The 22805-nt window shown below is 41.8% G+C and overlaps 1 protein-coding gene across 5 annotated transcripts in view; it reads right to left on the bottom strand.

Annotated features, from left to right (window-relative positions):
- Positions 1-7652: 7652 nt before the first annotated feature.
- LOC125027148 overlaps positions 7653-22805 on the bottom strand; it is a 21297-nt gene continuing 6144 nt past the window's right edge. For 2 of the 5 annotated variants that reach the window (XM_047616018.1, XM_047616019.1), the window contains exons 7-8: positions 22598-22706; positions 21676-22313 (exon numbers count right to left, since the gene is read on the bottom strand). In XM_047616018.1, the coding sequence (XP_047471974.1) occupies positions 22055-22313; positions 22598-22706 (368 nt within the window). In that variant the 3' untranslated portion in view covers positions 21676-22054. Of the gene's footprint in view, positions 9108-9542; positions 9652-10093; positions 10209-10419; positions 10584-11646; positions 11714-11919; positions 12039-12139; positions 12236-12549; positions 12680-21675; positions 22314-22597; positions 22707-22805 lie in introns of those variants that run through there. The other 3 variants (XM_047616022.1, XM_047616023.1, XM_047616021.1) reach the window with 3 other exon arrangements.

Here is a 22805-nt window from a genome sequence, read left to right as displayed (position 1 = left end):
TGTTTTGATTATTAACCCCACAGTCTATTTACCCTCTTCTCGCTCTCATAACGAATAAACAGCAAGACCATCGAGTGAGACTAGAAATGTCTCCTTTATAGGTTAAATGGTGCTGATGTGGATCATGGGGCTCTTTACTATGGCTTAGCAATAGTTTTCCATTCAGTAAGAGAGAAATGATAAAGGCGAAGGTGAATGAAAAGAGTGGTATTCCCAACACTCTCAACTCAAGAGAATTAGAGAAGTGAGCCGTGGGAAGGAGAGTGCACTTGACACATTGTATACAAAAAAATAAAAGTAGAGGTGGGCTGAGCATATAGCTACATATGAAGTTAGCAAATGGAGTATGAGGCTGACTGATCCGACCCCAAGTAGTGAGCGAAGACCAGATGGAAGATGGAGGGATGGCACAGACCAGTAGTAGTAGTCATAGTAGTAGTGAGAGAGGTAGAAATAGTGATAGTAGTAGTAGGTCAGGAATCTATTGTGGCATCATGACGTGAAAGGGAAGGATAGGAAGACGTTGGTATATGAAGGAAAGTGAAGGTTAGGGAGGGGAGGGAGGGATGGGAAGAAATGAGGAGGAGGAGGGGGGGACGATGTTCTTGTGTGTGCATAAACGGAGGCTATTTACATGTACACATACAAGCACACAGACACGCACATACATCATCGCTCAAATTAGCTGTCTATGGATATTCTTTTCAAGCAAATTAATTTATGTACTTATTCTATCATTCTCTCACGCATTTACTCTCACTCACTTGCGCAAACGGAAGGCACTGCGATTTTTCATGTGCCAGCCACAGTAATTCGTTATTTTCGCAAATACTTCCTTGCAAATGCAATGGGCATTACTATGGCGTATGCTTTAAAAGACCGATTATATAATAGCTGATTCACGGTAATGGCGTCTGCATTGCCTGCAAGCATTATTTCTTTCGACTTCAGTTTTACAAATTATGACGAATATCTTACACAATACTTTATTTTTTTTGTATTGTGGTATTTTCTCTTCTATTTCTATGATGTGAAAAATAGAATAAGGAAAAAAAGAAGGAACTAATAAAAAAAAGTCGAATTTCGGAAAAAAGTTTTATTTTTACACACATATATGTATGTATCTATGTATATATGCCGTAGTACATGGTAGTTGCTACTGCGTACTAGGGTTATCTCTTGGAGTGTTTATGTGGGCGTGAGCTCCCGGCTGAGGACAGGGCTGCCTAAGTTGTTGCTGCTCGGTGATGTGTACTGGATAATAATGATAATGATCGACGAGGAAAGGGGGAAAGCAACGGGAGGGGGAAGAGAAGGTAAAGAATATGGAGGTAAGAGACAATGCCTTTATCATGCCTGGATCATAAGGTAGGTTAAGGTAGCAGAAGGTCAAGTATACATATCTTTTGAAATCTAGGACTACTAAACAGTGTGCTAAAAACAAACGAGAACGGTTGTTACTGATTTGTTTTCTCTGATTTCATTAGTGTAAGCGGAAAAAGCCACGAAAAATATTATGATTAGACACGAATTTCTAATAGAGGATGAAGGAGAACGTTACTATAAAGATGCAAAGAAGCGCAATTGGTGACGGTGAGGCGGACAGGTGAGGTCCATGGGTGAGAAATGTAGGGTCATGTGCGGGGGGGGGGGGGGGGGGGGGGGTTTGGTTTGCGAAGTTCTAGCTTCGCCCGGGCCTTCTAGATATGGCCCGGCCTGTGTCAGCTTTTTTACGGCTGTCTCATTGAGTTGTCTGACACTCGGTGCTTACCGTGGCGGCGGGATTGCCAGCAAGCGCTCCTGCCGCCATGGTGTAAGCATTTCGCATAGCCTCTTTACCAGCACGGCGGCTGTTGTGGGCGGTCCATGTCTCAGGAATTGTGTATGGTTACAATTTTCTAGGTAGTGGACTAGTGTGGCGTTCGGCTCGCCGCAGTGCTTGCAGCACCATTCATCGCGTTCGATTGTTGGGATAATCTGCCATGCACAGTGGTAACCTAGGCGCATTCTGTGAAGAATGACTTCGGTACCTCTGTTGCTTACTTCAGAGAGTGCCAGTGGTTCAGAGCCTGTGGCGTCTGAGTACCAGCTGGCCGAGGGGGAGGTTCTCGTTTCCTCTCTGTGGAGCTGCCGTAGGAAGGTACGACCGACCAAGGCACACTTCTCCATAAGTAATTTTCGGCTCGGTTTTATCGTCATGGGATTTGGGGGCATACCCCTGCCAGCGGCGGCTAGTCTGTCAGCAAGCTCGTTCCCTCTGATGCCGATGTGGCTTGGGACCCAATTGATGATAATTCTTCTACCCTGAGCAAGAATTCTCTGTGCCATTGTGAGAATCGTGGTCAGTAAGTAGATGTTGTCTGTGGGTGAGCTGTGCTGAAGACAGTCAATGGCTGCCCTGGAGTCTGTGTGTATGACCACGTGTCCTTCCCTTAGGGACGCGTGGCCTAGGGCTCCCATGATTGCAACTGCCTCTGCCTGTAGCGAGGAGGCGTTGTCTGTTACCCTCATGGATCGCGTGGCATCCCTAGCTGCAAAGCCGGCGCCTGCAGTGTGGCTCAAGGGATCGACCGATCCATCCGTGTAGTATGTTCTACTACCCGGAGGAGTGATGGCTGCAATGACCCTGTGGGCTTCTGCCTTTAGGCTAGGCATGGGGTATAGGCTCTTTTTCATTGACAGGTTCATTATGTTGAACTCTATCAGGCTCAGTGCCCACGGCGGGGCTTCGGCAAAGTCGGGGTGGGGGGAGTCCATGCCCTTAGCAAGAAGCTGTTCTTTGAGCTGATGGCGTATCAACACCCTGGCTGTATGAGACAGCCAGGAGTTGTTTGCAACGAGCTCGTTGTCTTGTTCGAGGCATCTGACTAATTTTTGTCTTAGGCTTGTGTTCCTGGGAGCCTGGATGACCTTTGACAGAAATTGTGTTGCCGTTAGATCGATTCGTGAGTCCAGGGGGAGAAGGTTTGCCTCCATCAGGAGGTTGAGGACCTTCGTCCACCTCGGGGCACCCAGAATGATCCTGGCAGCTTCATTTTGGACTGTTTCTAATTTGTCTGTGTGCTTTTTCTTTGCAGCAATTAGAGCGACTGAGGCATAGTCCACAATGGGCCGGACAGCATGTACATAGAATGATCTTAGTACTTTGTGTCTGGCCCCTATGCGTCTCCCAGTCATTGCTCTCATGACAGACAGTCTTGCTTTGGTTCGGTCAACCAGGTACTGGACCTCCTTATGGAAGGAGAGGGTCCGGTCTATCCTTACCCCAAGGTATAGGTAGTCCTTGACCCATTCTAATTCCACTCCCTGGATTTTCAGTCTTGTGCCTCGAACTCTCTGTCTTAAAGCCATGGCTTTGGATTTGGCAGCAGAGATCTTTAGTCCCGTCCTACAACACTCCTCTGACACGAGGTCCAGACAACGCTGGGCTTTATTCTGGCTGCGTGGTCCAGTGGAGGTGATAGCGAGATCGTCTGCATACGAGATGATCTGGCACCCCACTGGGAGGTTTATGTTGAGGATACAGGACATTAAAGTGTTGAATAGGGCTGGACTGACAACCCCACCCTGTGGCGTTCCATTTTCGAGCGGCATGTGCTGCGATAGGTGACCCTGGAATTTGACATTGGCAGTCCTGTTCCTGAAGTAGTCACCTATCCAAGCCAAGAGCTTTCCTCTGATTCCCTTCTGGATCAGGCTTTCCTGAATGGCAAGCGGACTTGCCAGTTCAAAAGCCTTCTCCAGGTCAAGGAATACCACCACAGCTGGGCCCTTGCTGATTGTGCTTAAGAGCGTGGCTAAGCTGTGTGCTGTGCCCATGCCCCTTGTGAACCCGTGCAGGTGTTCGTGCGGGGGTCCCGTTTTCCATTGAAGCCGGTTTAGTACCATCCTCTCAGCCGTCTTGGCCAGGCAGCTGAGCAGAGAGAGCAAAAAGGCTCCAAACAATGATGTCTCGTAGGTGGAAGGGCATCCCCTCTGGTCTCTCCCCAGGGGTTTACACCTACCCACGCGTTTGCCGTGCGTGGCAGCCTTGTGCGCTGTGGAGACGGGAGTCCTGGAGGTTGAGCGATGCCGTGAACGAGTACGCCCTGCGGCTAGCAACACGCCTCTTTGGTCCTCTATTCCAGCAAGACAGGCGGCCTGATCCCGGCCCGGTCACGGTCAATCGGCTGGTCTCCCCCGGGAGGCTAGGGTCAAGCAGTCATGCCGCCATTGGCACTCACAATGGTCCGTGAGTGCCGTCACAATGGCTATTGGCTGCGTATATCCTCTCATCACTCCTGTTGCTGTTAGACACTGGTTCTGACACTCAGCTTCCCCTTGTTGGACTCCGTGGTGGGTGGGGGCGTGAGAGGATGAAGCACTTACCAATTCATGGAAAAAACAATCAAACACCCCCCTCAGACTGAACTTACAGTTGACGAACCGCGCAAGGCCCAGACCACGGTAGTCACCATGAAGGCATATGCGCCTTCCGGTGGCAAAAGAAAGCCCCAAGCACAGGATGACACTGTCACCCCTGCTGCTAAGGTGGACAAGACCGAAGCCAATGGGTCTGTCCACCGAATAGTCAAAGATCTTGACTCGCGAGCTGGCCTCTCCAGGCCAGCAGCTAAGCCAGGGAGGCCCCTGAGTTCACAGACGGCCTCCCCGACTGAGAGGGGAGAGCAGGCTGAACCAGCCGCATCAGCTCCTGCCTCCTCAAACAAGCCCGAAAGCCGAAAGGGCGGGCCGAAGCGTCCGAGGCCGGATACCGACTCTGATGAAGAGTCGGGACCTCCTAAACGCTTCACCCAGTTCAAAGTGCCAGCTAAACCCGAAGGCTTCGACAATGCCTACCAATTGGTCAGGGCATTGGAGTTGCAACGGAAAATCCGGTTGTCGATCCGGGTCGCCCGAGATCAGGGCATGATCATAATGCCCAAAGATCAAGCTACCTTAAATTTCCTCCGGGAAACGAAGGAGCTAACTGATGGGAGAAAAGTGAGTCTTTCCCCACTAATTCCCGAGGAAAAGAGAACCAAGATGGTGCTACTTGGCTTCTCAGTCTCGTACGATGTGGAGCTGATCGCTTCACACCCACAGGTCGTGCAGGCTTCCCGAATGTCGAAGGGGAAGACCCCAACCAGGCAAGTCCTGGTGACCATGAAAGGTGCCCCAACCACTACCCTTGATCTGGGTAACTGGGGCACCTACAACCTTCGAACGTATGTGCCAGAACCACTTCGGTGTTTCAAGTGCCAGAAATACGGTCACCACAAGGCTAACTGTACAGCCAAGCCTAAATGTGGTGTCTGTAGCAAGGCACACAACACAGAGGTATGCCTCAAGGCATACAAAGAGGAAAAGAGGGACACAACAGCCAAATGTCCCAACTGTGCCAAGAAGCATCATGCCTGGAGCCTGACTTGCTCTGTCAGGAAAAAGGCGGCCCTCAGGCGACAAGAGGTTGCTCAAAACCGATCAGACTTTGTTCCTGCCCCACCGGGCACCCATGTCTGGGGAAGGAACAAAAGCGAAAAGGCCCCCCTACCTCCTAAGAGGAAGGAAGCCGCCCCCCAGCCGACACCGGATGTCTCCAACAAAAAGGAGTTTCCGACAATGCCAAAGGTGCAGAAAAAGAAACTAAAGAAAAAAGTTTCTAAGAGCACCACAAAAACCTCCCCAACAGATGATCATCTCCTCTTTGACGAGGACGATATGACTCTCCTGTTAACTGCTGTTGTCACAGCAGTAGCAACAGCCCTGGGGAGGTCGAGTGAGGAGGCCGAGAAGGCAGTTTCGGTCGCCATGACGGCAATGACCCAGACTGTCGCAGCCCTGAAGGGAAGAAAGCTGACTAGAGAAAAACCAGCCTCACCCTCACCCCAGGACGAGACTCCCCTCCCCACTCCAAACCAGGCCATGCCTTCACAGGCAGAGCCAAAACAGGCTGAATCTGTGCAGCCAGAGCCAGATCACGCTGATATTGCCCAGGCAAGGCCAGCAAGGCCAGCCAAGAAAAAGCCTGAGAGAAAAGCCGAACCAACCAAAGTCAGAGCTACCAAAGGCTCTCCACCCCCCAGTGGACCCAAGGATAGCCTGACAACAGACGAGGAGCCCTCAACTAGCGAGGACCTCGCAATGGAGTTGTCAGACTCCGACGATGTCTCTGATGTAACTATCACTGAGTAACATCATGACACACCATCTAAGCATCCTACAGTGGAACATCAACAGCTTCTCTGCAAAGAACGCTTTTCTCCAAGCAGTAGTGCGATCAAGGAACATTGACATTGTCATGCTCCAGGAGACATTAACAGTGGACACTGTTCGCTTCTCAGGGTACCATGCCTTCACACTGCCACGAACACCTGGCAAGAGAGGCTTGATCACCCTTGTGAGAGCAACAATCCCCTGCTCCGCAATAGCCGATGCATCGCACTGTGGAGATGATGTTGAATCCCTTGCCGTCGAGGTTCACCTGGCCGGGGGGCCCCTCAAACTGTACAATGTGTACAGCCGGCCACGCTGTAAAAGCTTAGACATCAGCCAGGTCTGTGCTTCTGCTGCACACGACCGAGTGATCATAGGGGGAGACTTCAATGCACACCACCCCATCCTGGCTCCCAAAGACGCCTGGTACTTCAATGACGAGATCAGGGAGGTCAACCACAGGGTGAACATGTGCCGAAAACTATTCCGAAGGCAAAGAACCCCTGACAACCTATCCCTCCTAAGGGAAGCTGTCACGGATGCCAAGGAAACTGCCAACAGAGTCAGGCAGGAAAAGTGGCTGGAATGGTGTGAGTCCTTCGACCACCAAACCACCCTTTCAGAGCTGTGGCAACGGGTCAAGCGAGCTACCAGCCGCTCAGCCCCGAGGTGCACCCATCACGACCCCCAAGCAGAGGCTAACAGACTGGCGCACGAGTTCTCTGCGAGAACGAGCAGCAACAGTCTGCCAGCCGAGCTGAGGGCAAGACAAGAGCGTCTACAGCCAGACAGACACGCTCAGATCAGAGAAAGGGCAGCCGAACCCGATAACTCAGACGTTATCTTTTCTCTGAGGGAACTAAGGAAAGCCTATAAAACCAGTTCCAACACAGCCCCGGGCTCTGATGGGATCTCGTACCCCATTATCACCCACCTAGGACTAGCAGGTGAGCGTGCACTCTTGCAACTCATCAACAAGTCCTGGGAAACTTCCACTCTACCCCAGAGTTGGAAGAGGGCTACCATAGTTCCCGTCCCAAAACCAAAGGAGCCGGGGAAGTACCGCCCCATCTCTCTGCTCATGTGCGGAGGGCGAATAAAAGGGGAATGTTGCGTCATCTTTGGGGGTTGCTTAACGGCTGTGACATCTCGGTGAGACGTAGATCAAATATGAAATAAGGTAGTGATGATAAATTAGTTGCAATGATGCATGTATTGTTGTGCGTGTCTGTGTGCTTATGTGTGAGCTTGTACGAAACCTACATGTATAGACGCGAACATCCTCCCTCCCTCTTCCTCCATTTTCTTCCCTCTCCTCCCTTGCCCTTCCTTTCCTTCATACATTAGGCCACAGTGATGAGCCTCATACTCCACATGATCACCATTTTACCTCTAATGCAGTTTATCTGTCATGAGAGCGAGAAGAGTAAAAATGATTGATGGGTTGATAACATGAATATATATAAACCTGTTTATTAACATATACAAACACAGATGACATGTACATTGCATATGTATACATTCAGAGATGCCTATCTAAGTCATCCTTTTTTGCTTGGTTCTCACCCCCTATCCAGTGAGGACACCTAGGCATGTCAGGAGGTTAAGATATCTCTAAAGCGTCACGGTGAGAACACCTTAAATCTGAGGCTTTATTTATGTAACAGTCTTGTAAACAAAATTACAGATGAGGATAAAAGGTATGATATATAGGGCATTTGAGGATCGTTTGATATTCTGACTCAGTCAAGTTCATGACAGTTAATTTGCTATCACTGAAACGATCGCCGAATAACCGGTCACACAAGAAATATAATTATCGTGCACTTTCTACTGTGCACAACGTATTCTTGACACACATCGTGTATTTTATATGACACGAGTGCGCGCGGTTAATCTGGATTCGCACATGTGAACACTGGCAATGGTGGACACTGACCTATCACAATATTGCAGTATCTTGTCTTGTCTTTAGCTTGTCTCTACTCAACAGGAGAGAAGGAAGGACTAAAAAAAGCCGGTGGACTCGATTGCAGGAAGACAGCAAGCCAGTGCAAATATGTTTAAAAATGCACTACAGCCGAAGCGTATTAGTTTCATTGTTTATAAAACAAATGAACGCCGACGTTATTTTCACAAAAACTTTAAGAATAATTATGTGAAGCTATGTTTGCACTTGCCCTATTATAATCAAGCATATTCTAATAAAGCAAAGAAACTTCGTGGACACGCGCTAGCTTGTACAAAACTATAGAAAGTACAAGGGAGACTTCTTGATTGCACCGAGTACACGATAATGTACTCGTGCGATAGGCCCTTTGAATTACGTACATATTACTATGCTAAAAAAAAAATATATATATATATATACACATTGTACATGTATATATATATATGTATATATATATTTGTGAGTAATTATTCAAGTATTTTACATGCATCTGCAATTACGGTATTTATATCAACATTTTATAACTAAATATACAATAATTATAAAGCAACTTAATTGTAATTCTTCAAGTATTTTGTATTAAGTCTATACTATCATAAAGTCTTATTTAACCGTTTTTCACAAGATATGTCAATTCAAAAGCATAACTGATTCATGATAAAAATCAAAAAGTCAAAAAGGGTTCTTGAAGTAGTACAACGCTCATGGATTGCTAGCGAGCGTGAGGTCATGAGCGGTGCTGGGAACATGTTCACACAGAGGGCTCCTGACGCTGAGGCAGTCCTCGTCGCTAATGTAGAAGTAGTGGCGGAAGGTGACGGCGGCGCAGAGCTCGTGGGAGTCGCGCCGGGGCGCCTGCTCGTAGTGATAGCAGGCCGAAGTGTTCGTCCAGTAGGCGACGTCCTCAGGCTTGCCGTCTGGCGCCGACTCCTGCTGGCGGCTGCTGCATCTGTCGGTGTGTCTGCGGGGGGAAGGAACGTCATTGCAGTGTGTAACAAGTTGTGGATGAATTCACTGATTCAAATTAGTGCAATTTTAACTCACTGAATTTTAGAAATATGCCCTTTTGATAACGCGATGGATAGTTATTACCGACGGATTTTGAAGTTCATTTTTTGATTTTTTTTTTCTGAAAATTATGGCACGTAAAGCGCAATGAATGAATAAATCAGTCGCTAGAAAATGCTCTATAACATAAACGAAAAGAAGAGGAGAGAAGCAAATCACAAACACATATATCTGTGCATGTGTATATATGTGATAAGATCTATTGTATAGTCCGTAATTAGAGGACCAAAGCAGCTCACGTAACATAAAGGAGACACCAGGAAAGCTGAAGGTCAGGTGACCTCCAGCGAACGCGAAGTGCGTCCCCGACCCGTTGACCCTGCCTCACCTGACGGCCCAGTAGGGCGAGCCGAGGTCCATCGGGGCGTCGTCCAGCCACGCCCACGCCTCGGTGTCCTTCGTGTACCGGCCTCCCACCCAGAAGTCCGTCGTCATCTCTGTTGTTGTCGAAAGGATCGTTTTCTTACAATGGCAGGGTCATGTCGGTCACCTTATTGTCTGAATACGTACACACATATTCATATATATATATATATATATATATATATATATATATATATATATATACTATTTTTATTCAAACATACGCAGATATACACACCCACCCACCCAGTCATATAAATGTGCGTGTGTGTGTGTGCGTTCGTGTGTGTGTGTGTGTATATATAAACCATATTTACAAATATATATGTGTGTGTACTATATATATATATATATATATATATATATATATATATATATATATATATATATATATATATATATACGGGCGCACACAGATTTGCTTGTCTGTATTTAAAGAAGAACGATTTGTATTCGTATCTTATAACGCTTTATGCATTCAGTAGAATTTCGTAGACGAAACACCGAGGTACTCACGAATCTCCCGCAGGTACTTCAGGAGAGCAGCAAACTCCCCGTCGGAGGCAGAAGGATAGCGAACCAGCTCCCCGCCGACGGCCGAGCACAGGGCCCTCGCCTCCCCCCAGCCGACCTGGAGAAGGCAGTGAAGGACACATCAGTGGCGACCAATAATTATTTAGTGAATTAATTATCTCATTATCTCTTCCTTCACAGAGCCAGTTTACTCTGTAGTTCTCCTAAGCCCAGTTTTAGGATTGTAGTTCTTTTATTTATCGGATTGTAAAACAGGCACGATGCTATATACACAAGGAATGTAATCAGTGATAGAAAAAAAGCTTTACCTTGACGAAGTAGAGGAGAGAGAGGCACTTGTTCCCGACGCTGGTGTAGAGCTTGGGGCAGCTTGGGTGGTGGAGTGTGTCGTTGAAGGTCCGAGCGAACTTCTGACCCAGCGCCTCGCTCTCCTCCACGTTGTTGGGTGGGGGAGGGGTGGGGGCGGGCGTCGCTTCAAGGACGGAGACATTATTCTAAGCAAGAACGTTTACCCATTTATCGAGCTGTTATGATTGTCAAACTTCCTTTGTCCGCTTCAGAATGAAAAGATCATAAACATTAAAACTTTTGATTTTCGATTTTTTTTTCGTTTTCGTATATTAATTTCGCGTTTTGAAACTCGAAACATCGCCTGTCAATGTAATCACCTGCTTTTCGTTTTCTGTGATCATAAAAGACACTGAATTAGAGAAAATAAATCCCTATCATTAAAACATAATTAAGTAAATGAATCCATAATGATTACCCCCCAAAATTATACAAAATGGAATCCAAAAGGAAGAACTCATTTTTGTTCATTTGTTGATATAAAAGTCATTTTACGTATCAACAGTCATAAAGAAATAAATGCATATATATATACACACACGCACACACACACACATATATATTTATACATACACACACACACTCTGTTACCCATGTTCATTGCAACAGATGTAGTATGGGTATAACTGAGAATGAATATCTTCACAGTTGCAGAGAAGTATTTGAATGGTTTCGATTAAATCATCGTCAGAAATATATGACGAATGTATTTCTGATGAAGATATAATCGAAACCAGTTAGATACATCTTTTGCAGATATTCATTCTCATTCATACCTTTTTTATCTATCTATATATCTCTGTTTATCTGTCCATCTATGAATCTATATATGTATGCGCGTGTGTAAATATATAAATGTATAGGGATATTTATTTATCGTATAGATGCACATATTTGTTTATATATCTACATATTTGTCTGCCTGTCTCACTATATATGATAAAACATATGCACATATATACAGAGATTGACACACACATATAGATGTATATATCTATGAATAATAGTAATAATTATAACAATTTTATGCGTTTATGCAGTGTTTTGTCGCATTTTATGCCTATGAGTACATTTTGAAAATAATTGCTTCCACTTGGGAACGTTCATGTAAGTCTTAAAGTCATGTAGGTTCATTTAATTTCATTGATATATAAATGTTTACCCACTTCCTTAGCTTCAATACTCACTGGTAGTTGTGGTGGTCGTAGTAGTAGTGGTGGTTGTGGTAGAAGGAAGTAGTCTTAGAGTTCCTCCCTAAAATAATAATTGCCCATTTAAAGTAGCAAATTACCCAATTATACATACACACATACAAACACACACACACACACACATATATATATATATATACATACCCGCTTAAAGAGAATATATCTATCAGATCGGATTTTTTTTTTCCAGTCAACAAATCATTTACCTTTATAGTTTATTTCACATGTGCCATAATTACAGTTACTTACGTTGCACATGTCTTCGTCTGAGTTGTCACTGCAGTCCTGTCTGCCATTACAAATGCGTTTTCTACTGATAATCTCGAATGTTGTAGCACACATAACGCTCCCACAAGAGTAACTGTAAGCTTAAGTAAACAAAATAATGATAATGACAACGGCTTTAATACTATATATGCGTATATGAGTATTCCAGAAACGACACACAATAAGGCAGTCTGTTACCCACCTCTGCTACAGATCCCAAGCACCATCATGGACCTAACGACCATCAGCGGAAAGCGAGCCATCTCCTCGGGGGATTCTGCCAAAGGACGCACGTTTCCTGAAATTATTTGAAAATTGGCTTGGCGGGTTGTCAACTTTACTGTGCTTCATATTGCCTGCGGCTGTTGGCTGCTATTAAAGAAAAAATACATATCACATACCCACATATATAATGTATATAAATATGACCTAATATATACATATATAATGTTAATGTGCACATGTATGTACCGTAGATATACATATGCACACATATATACATACATATATATGTGAGCATATATGTATTATATATATATTCAGTTTTATACAAAGGTCTTTCCTACTGAACATGATAGGAAAAGGTTTGTGCAGGCTAGAGGCAGCACTCACAGGCGCGAGCGATGAACCAACTGTTGCCTCAGCTAGACCCAGGTCGCCACTGATTGCCACGGCACACATGGCGGGTTGTGGTGCCAGTGTCCGCCCTCGGGCTTGCACCACGACTGGTGGCCTCGCAGGTTGACTGTACCCGACGTCGTATCTTCGAAACGTCAACCCGACAGTGATGGGCGTTTATCTCCCGCTGTAATGTTTCGCGTCAGAACTATTTCCGTCTCGCTCCTGTCTCATTGTCCCTTATTGCATAATACTTATATATCTTCACTTCCGTCTTACATACATAGCCATTCTATTGTATAGGTATATGTATATATGTATACCTAGGTGTAAATACATATGTATATATGTATACATATAGTTGCATATATATATATATATATATATATATATATATATATATACGCTCACACATACACATACATACATTTATACACATTTGTATATATACAAATGCATGAATATACATTTATATACACAGATACACATACATATGTGTATACTTATATTCATATATATAAATACATATATATTAATATATATGTATATATATATACCTCTAACACACAATATCTATATGTATATATATATATAAATATATGGATGCATACACACATATATGTAAGTATCAAATCACATATTTTTATACATACAGATGACTACATGTATATATATATATGAATATATATTTATATGTATATGTATAAAATAACAAGCATATATATATCAGAAAGCCTATTTTTCACTACAGGACTTAGACCTCTCTCAATTTGAGAAGTTTGGCAGTGCCACCTTATCTGTTTGGATACCCTTCTTAATCAACAAACTTATATATGTATATATATATTACATACACACATAAATATACATATGTATGTATGTATATGTGTGTGTAAGGAAGGATTTAGGGAATTGTTTTCCTAAAAATGGCTCGCCAAGTCCATCACATACATTCTAAGGGCGGCTTGTTTCATGCAAGTTAGTGCTCAAAATTCTTCTCACTCTCTCGAAAAATGATAATTTTGCTACAATAGTTCGATGATTAAAACAGATATACATTAAATACAGTGTTTAATATTTATAAAGTCTGGTTAGAATATTTCTTTCGACTGTATAAATTCTCGAAACTCTCAGCAAAAGCCATATACCGGCTTTTGCTGAGAGTTTGGGAAGTAGATTGTTTGTCTTCCTTTAAAATTTACAGCTTCCAAAGAATTCCACGAAGCTTCCTAAGTCCTGTATACATATATCGAATTGCCGTAAACTTCTTGTGCCTTGTATACATAAATACTGTACATAGTTTCAGCCAAATAAAAGGTAACCGAAAACTGGTTCTTTGTTTCATTCTAGGAGGATTTACCTACATAAACATCTAGAATTAAAAATGATAATTATGATAATAAAATAACAAAAATATAAACACCCATACTGTGTGTCTATACGTAGTACCCAGATATACATTATATTTTCATTTCCTTATCATTACTTCTTTTACAGTCAGGAACTCGAAATTTCGCAGACTCGCCATATTCACAACTGTAAATTATGAGAGTAAAAGTATAAGCTCTCCCCTTCCGGAACCCCCACCACAAGCTGGGGAGAAGTAGGGGCCACTGCATGATGTCAACAGCGAGGGAAGGGGAGGAAGCCTACCACACACACACATACACATCCTTTGCCAAACGAACTTTCATATTCAACAGGAACAAATAAAGAAGCACTGTGTTTATTGTACAATCAAACTGTATATCGCCAAGTTGTACATAACCAAATATTTATATCAATTCATATACACACCAAAGTACATTACATGTCAGTAAATATATCCAGGTTACACTTTCGAGGCTGTCAGACAGTGCAATATCTGTATGTTAGTTGAAACAAATCGACTTGGTACTTCTTCCTACACCCATGCAGCAAGTGTCGTGAATCACGGTTTTTGCCGTGATGATGAAATATTATTTTAAACTGCCACTCACTCTCACTCTCCCGCAGGCATGCCAAAAAGTTCGGAAAAGGTCTCACCAAACAGTGGTAGGAGGCAGTCTATCTCCCTGGGGTGAGAATGCTTTGTATTCACCCGAGGCTCCGCACCTGTATAGAAAACGCGCTCAGGAAAGAAAACGTGGCTACACCTCCCTCCTATTTACTTTTTTAAAATTTCATTTGTTCTTGTGATATTAAAATCTTATTTTAAATCGTTATTTATATCCTTCCACAAGAACGCAAGAACAAAAATAATCTAATATGAATTAAGTAATGAGAGTAAGGATTAAGCATATATTTTATCTTTTAAATTCAGCATTTTCAGTATTTGTTTTATTTCTTTTACACATTAATTTTTTTTCTAGTTTTAAGTCTTTTAATGTGCTATTCAAGTTTCAGTGAGTGAAGAGATTCCCATCCTTAATTACGCTCTTTGGGTCCTGGTAAAGGGTAGTCGTTCGTAGAGAAACCCCGGAATAGGTCTTCCCTGAGACAGATAAAGTGGTCACGAGATATTTGTGCCATTTTAGTGTTCAACAGACCGGCGCATCTCTCGTCTTTACTTAGTGTTTTATGTTCTTGCGTTCATGTGTTTTACTTTTTAGTGTTTTATGCATATTCTTCTCTGAAAGAGAAACGATTAAAAAAAAAATTGAGATAAGAAGAAAGACCTTTTGTATTTGTTCATTTCCATGTCTGGCAATCTTGTCTATTTTCTTTGATCATTAAATCATACATTTCTGCTGGTAATACAATTGTCAATACAATTACTTCTGCCATTACAGATGAAACTGCGAGGAATGTATTGACTAATTACAGCACACTGAACCGTCGAACTATGACAGATTTTAATTGAATAATGGTAATGGAAATTATGATAAGGCAAAATAACAATAGCAATATCGTTAATTAATGATAGTAATAACCAACTAGCAACTAGCAAACTAAGTTTTGACTTATTTTATACGACTTTAATTGTATTTGTTTTATTTTTTCTTGCTTTCTCTTTCAATTATTATGTTAACCATTATTATCAACTTTCTTTTCAAGGAAAATTTACTGGAAAAAAAATACATAAAATAATGTTCAAACTGACAGGGACAAAAAGGGGCGAAGCTAATTACCATTTTGCAATTAGCCAGTATGACTGCCTTCTTTTGCTGTAGCTTTGTCCCATTCTCATATGGGGTCGCTATAATCAGGCTCTGGCAGATATATTTTTACGGCCGGATGTCCTTCCTGACGCCAACCCTCTGGGCTGGCTTGCCAATAAGGGTGTGTCATGCGATATCAAATATAGCTAGAAGCACAATCATTCGTGTAATCTACTTGATATTGCTATAACTGCCGGATGTGAAACGAAAATTCCAATCTTTTATTTATGATAACAAACTGTTCCATACCATAAACAGCTATTAGAATACTCTATTTCTGGGTTCAGTAGTGGTGTAAGTCATGCTTCCTGCATTTACATGTACCTTGGCAATAACAATGATGATGGTAGAATAACCCACAATGCACTAACTGAGCGTCTGTCTCAATGTAAATACGCTGCATCCTCAACAACAACACCCTCTTCTGCCTATGTTCATGTGACTTCCCTACACCTACCGGAGTTCGCTTGTGGTCTTCCGTATCCGCTTGAGGAGAAGGTGTCGAATTACCGTCCTTCGCCTAAGCAAGTTCGGCGGCAAGGAGGTGTCCTGCACGGAACTCGATCCCCCTTTATTACTGGGGAACACAACCAGGCTTACACTGGGGTGGGGATGGGGGGGGGGGGTAGAGGACGGAAAACTGCCATACTTTTTCTCAGAATTCCAACCGAGAATGCAAGGTTCACGAATGTTAAATGAGTGAATGATAATCAATTGCTTTTGAACGTGAACCCCTTTATCATTCAAAAAGATCCTTCATGGTCAAGAGGGCGGCGATACTAATTTTGCCAAAAAATTGCGAGATGGAAGCCTCCTTCTAAGAGTAGAAAATAACTTTCAGATTAAGGATTTAGTTAAGCTGACACAAATTCATGTTCTAAGAGATAAAGTAACTATTCCTATCGGTTCAAATGCTTACAAGGGATATGATCTTTTACAGGAATTCAAGGGCGATGAATAAAATCCCCGAGTATGTCAGTGTTGGATATGAACGTGTCCTTTTAAAAAATCGGACACACCTCATTAAGATGCAAAGACTCAAATAAAAATAAATCCGCATGCCGTTAATGTGCTGAGCCACAAAGCACCATCACATGTACTTGTGAAAATATCGTGTGCTAATTGTGGACGTCCCCACCAGTCACGCTCTGCTGAGTGCAACAGCCTGAAGGAGATTGAAACATTAGCATTTATGAGAAAACATGAAATTAGTTATACTGAAGCTAAGAGAAAAGTTTGACACACAAACTCGATACTTTCAATGTTGCAGAAATAACTAACGTCAACTCAAATGTATTGTCAGTCAGAAGCTTGCAACTACATATAGAGAAGGTGTTGAACTTAAACTGTCTAAGAATTGAATATTAAAGTATATCAACTGACTAAATTGGTCGATCAAATGGCTGAATCAACCCATCTTAAACATCTGATATTGAATCACAGTCCGGATCGCACCTCCTCGTCCAGGCGATTCTTGTGAAGACTTCATTTGGATCTCGATCAGCTCCTCGAGAGAGAAGCAGGTCGCACTCTGCCAGCCGTTCCGCAAAGAGAAGCAGGACATTTTTGCTTCAACCCAGTTCTATACCCCCGATATTATATTATATCATAAACAACAAAAAACAAAAACATGATAGAAAAAACAGAAGAGATGAGGTGGTGTTGGCCCGGTCAGGGTCAACGCTACTAGAATGACCCACCTGACTCCATTCACAGGGGAAAGATTTGATGATGAAAATAGCTAAAAAAATAAACTATCTTGCCTTATCTAGCTTAAAACAATGAATGGGATTCGTTGGCTTAATAGCCAAGAACTCCAACAAAGAAGACAAAGGTTTTTACGCTTTCAAATATTGATAACAATAAGAAATCAGAAAGAAACGATAATTATTGATACTATAATTATCACATTGCTTTAAAGTATCAATAACGATAAAAATCAGGAATAAACTTTAAGAAAATCACACAAAAGGGAAAATAGTTGAAATAGGAAGGACCTGTAATTGACTTCTTGATGAAGTAATAAACTAAAATCACAGTGAATATGCCATTGTCGTGCCATCCTAATGTTAGAAGTAGCAATAACGCCACCGTTCCCGTTATAACAATATCTGTTAGGTGTCCTCCTGCTTCAGGGGTCCAAATGGGGCATGGCGGATGAAAATAATTTTCGTAGGGCTCTCAGAAACAAACGATCAAAAAACATCATTGAATAGTAGCATAACTTCCAGACTTGGCGCCGATTTTAATGTCTTCCTCACTAAAAGTGGAAAACTTACATATGAGCAACAAATGCTCCCACATTTTAAGGACATACAGGTAAGATAAGACCCACTGCAAATACTTTCAGACCACTCCCTAGCAAAATAGAAACATTAATCTTGGCAGTAAGAGGTCTGCTGTCGGAGTAGACGTCATTGCTTTAACTTTACTAAGGACAGTCTACCAACAATTGCATACTATCGATACTCAGTCACAGGTAAGGAAAAAGAGGCAACATATCTAGATAAACTTTGGAGAACTAAGGAAGTGGCGTAAAATACTAGAAAATGTGAGTTTAAAAATACCAGACATATAGAAACATAAGTATTAAGTGTCAGCTAATTAAAAAAAATGGACTTTGCGAATAGGAATACTTCAGGAAACGGGGTAAGTTACCAGTTATTACTTTCCTAAGACTGGACGCACTATAACAGTTTTCAAACCTGAAGATACAGACAGGGTTAATAATTATCGCATTATTATTATACTCCCTATACTGTCTAATATCTCTGAGAGAATTATAGCAGACCAGTTAACATTTCTGCTCACTGATAACATACACAAGTATTCTTGCTCGCGTTGCAAAATCTGTACAGTGTTTTCGACAGTGTGAGGTACGAAATCCTTATAAAAATAAATAAAACATTGTATCTTTAGAGGAAGTTACCAAAACATTGCTAAAGTTCCCTGTAGAATTTGAAGTCCGCTACAATAAACCGAACACTTTAGAATCTAGTAGTGAACGTTGGCAGATATATATGGTATTTGAGAGGCATGTCGACGTCTATAGAAAGGTAAGTGAAGCAAGGATTTATGTTGTGCAAAAATTAGTTCTTATTATTACTGATTATATGAGGGGTTCATCCAAGAAAGTTCAAATACAAATAACAAAAAATCCAGACCTTTGCTGCAAGAGTAACACTTGACAAAATGTACACAAGTATAAACAGCTATGACAGACTAAAAGGGTAAAAAAATGCAGTACAAATATAATTGTATTTTTTATACTTGTGCATAGCTGTACATTCGCCCATAAGTTCTGCTCTCTCCGAACCGACTCTAAACTAAATAAAATGGTTAAAAGTGTAGCACAAATATAATCATGATACTTTTATAATTATTCGCCCATAAGCTCTCATCCCTCCAAACCATAACTGAAAGGAAATAACTTCTGTCCCAAATCAATCGTGCGGTAAATGCAAACATATGGATCCATGATCGTGATCTGGAACGAACACAGAAACATTAATAACTGGAATATCTTTTAATTAAAGCAAAAGCAAAGGAGCATCGAACATTATTAATGACATCAGGTTTCATGATAATAATATACTACATCTTATACTTTATGTACTATTTCCTTTTCCTTAATAGAGCGGAACCATTGTAATAATGGAATAAAGTGCTTTGAATTTGATTTGAATTTGAACACATACACACATATAGATAAACAAATACCTTTATATGTGATTACGCACATATAGAGGTATTTGTTTATCTATTTATCTATCTATCTATATACAGTATATATACACACATATACACTTATTCATGCATAAAGTATATAACCACATATACACACAAACATATACATATATATGTATATGTATATATGAAGGTATGTATATATGAGTCTATGTATATGTATATATGAATGTATGTATATGTATATATGAATGTATGTATATGTATATATGACTGTATGTATATGTATATATGAATGTATGTATATGTATATATAAATTTGTATATACATAAATTGTATCACACACACATATGTATGTCTCTATCTATACACACATCAGCATCTCTTTCTCTAACTATATATACAGAGTACATAATCTGAATGAGACGGATGTGAATGACGTAGAAGTACTAGCGACAGGAAAGAAAAACATGAGAGAGAGAAGCGAGACAGAAATAGCCCTGACGCGAAACATTACAGCGGGAGATAAACGCCCATCACTGTCGGGTTGACGTTTCGAAGATACGACGTCGGGTACAGTCAACCTACGAAGCCACCAGTCGTGGTGCAAGCCCGAGGGCGGACACTGGCACCACAACCCGCCATGTGTGCCGTGGCGATCAGTGGCGACCTGGGTCTAGCTGAAGCAACAGTTCGTTCATCGACGCGCATGTTAAAGCTTCATTTCTGCCGCATATTTTCAGCGTCAGACATCATTGTTTCCAAGTCTTCTTTCACCATTCATCAGGAAGGTGTAGCAAAACAGACTATAGCATCAGGAAGCGTATGAGTCAAAAATTGAAATAATATCAAGCGAGATGAAATGCTGCACAAGCTGTGGATACATGAATAAAAAACCTATCGCCTGACGCTACACATCTTCAGCCAGTATGGCTTGTGAAAACACAGCATGAAGTAATGATCTGCTGCCCTGATGCTGGAGACCATTACCTAGGTGCTTCGGCTTTTTGGGTTTGTGCTTCCAAGGACCTTAGCCTCACCCCTCCACACATAGGCCTATGTATATATGTATGTATGTATAAACACTAAACAAACCCTAAAAAGGAGCAGTGCGATATTTAGGAGTACTTTGTGTAGCTCCCTATATGTTTTAGGTTTGATGGAAGAGTGAAAATGACAAAAGTAATATTTACTTACCTGAAAGGAAACAAATGTTAACCTGCACAATGAACGTTTAAAAGTAGACAGCAATAACAAAACATAACACCCACTTTTTACTGTTTCATCTCACTATAGTGTACATTAACTAGAAAATCCATCAGGAAGTTAGTAGTGGAAAAATAATTCAGTCATTGAAAATCATGTCAGGCATACAAACACATAAAAACACACATAAACACTCTATCACACACACACGCAGACGTACACCCACACACCCTCAAACACACCACACACCTTCACACTACCGCACCCCCACACACACACATATATATATCATATATTGAATGTATCTAATATATATATGTGACATATATATTTTATATGCATGTGTATGTACATACACATATACACAGTATATATGTATAAACTTTTGTGAGTGTATGTATCTATATGCACACACACACACACACACACACACACACACACACACACACACACACACACACACACACACACACACACACATGCACACACACACACACACACACACACACACATGTATATATATACGTATGAATATGCATAGTGTATATACACATAAATACTTGGCCTGAAGAAGTCATATATAGCGAAAAATGTGCGTGTGTGTGTCTATCTATATATACATATATATACACACATTCACAGATGAATAGCCGAAATTGGCTATTCATATACTTGTATATCACACACACATACACGCACACACACACACACATATATGTATATAAACACATCTATCTATCTATCTGTCTATCTATCTATATATTTACATATGTATATAATGCATATATTTGTATATAGATTTATGCACATGTAGTATGGAATAGATTTTTTTCTGGGTGGCATTATTTCCTGTATTTACACTTTTGCTCTTGTATGTTAAAATTAAACGGAACACTGTTATTATCATTAGGAGTTTTAAAATCCTTGGACTGGTTATTTATTCGCGTTTTAATTACACTCGTTCTTTACGATATCAGTCTAATTCAGGAACATTATACTCTTATTAAATTTGACATTTCTGGTCACTAATTCTCTCTTAATAGTTTGCTTGTTGATACGCAGAAGGAATGTAAATGAGAAGTAGAATCAGGAATAGGGATCTCTGTTGACAGTGCTTTATTATGGGGATTGTATTATCTCTAGTAAAATTAGTTTGCCACGATGAAAATGCATGTTATCAATTATAGAGAAAGCAACAGATAAACGTCTTTCTACGTTGCCAGCTACATACAAAAAATGTGATTCTCCACTGACATGATGGATTAGCCATTGTATCAAAACAATTACATCTGGGGTTAAAAATTTAAATGAATTTTCCTGGAAACTGAAGCTAAAGTGAGAATCGTGACACACTTTTAAATGATAAAAAAACATGTAACAGGATGGTTGCTCATATAACTCATACAAAACCATATCAAAGGCATTTGATTTTAAGAAAGTTTTCCTCTCGAAAAGCATTATGTGCTCACGGATCCACAGCGAGCGTGAGGTCATGAGCGGTGCTGGGAACATGTTCACACAGAGGGCTCTTGACGCTGAGGCAGTCCTCGTCGCTAATGTAGAAGTAGTGGCGGAAGGTGACGGCGGCGCAGAGCTCGTGGGAGTCACGCCGGGGCGCCTGCTCGTAGTGGTAGCAGGCCGAAGTGTTGGTCCAGTAGGCGACGTCTCCAGGCTTCCCGTCTGGCGCCGACTCCTGCTGGCGGCTGCTGCAATTGTCGGTGTGTCTGCGGGGGAAAGGAACGTCACTGCAGTGTGTAATAAAAAGTCATGGGTTCTCTTATCGATGATTTCACTGAGTATACAAAAATCACTTATTGTAGATGTGAACGCAGGTCAGCAAGATTGCTAGACGAGATCGCTACCGCTGCACCACACAGGGATCCCAGAGGTGGACTCAAAACAAACTACAGTATATATCATTCGCTTGAAAATGTCTTATAACATGACTAGCAGAAAAGAAAATCAAACATGTAACCCAGTCAGTCTCCAGCGATTGCCCCTGCCTCACCTGACGGCCCAGTAGGGCGAGCCGAGGTCCATCGGGGCGTCGTCCAGCCACGCCCACGCCTCGGTGTCCTTCGTGTACCGGCCTCCCACCCAGAAGTCCGTCGTCATCTCTGTTGTTGTCGAAAGGTTCGTTTTCTTACAATGACTGGGTCATGTCGATTTACGTTTACGATTTTGTAAAATATATAAATGTGTGTGTGTGTGTATGT

Source organism: Penaeus chinensis, chromosome 7 (genome assembly GCF_019202785.1).
Source record: "Penaeus chinensis breed Huanghai No. 1 chromosome 7, ASM1920278v2, whole genome shotgun sequence".
Lineage (NCBI taxonomy): Eukaryota > Metazoa > Arthropoda > Malacostraca > Decapoda > Penaeidae > Penaeus > Penaeus chinensis.
The sequence above is the reverse complement of the archived record's forward strand: the minus strand, read 5'-3'. Positions and strand labels throughout refer to the sequence as shown.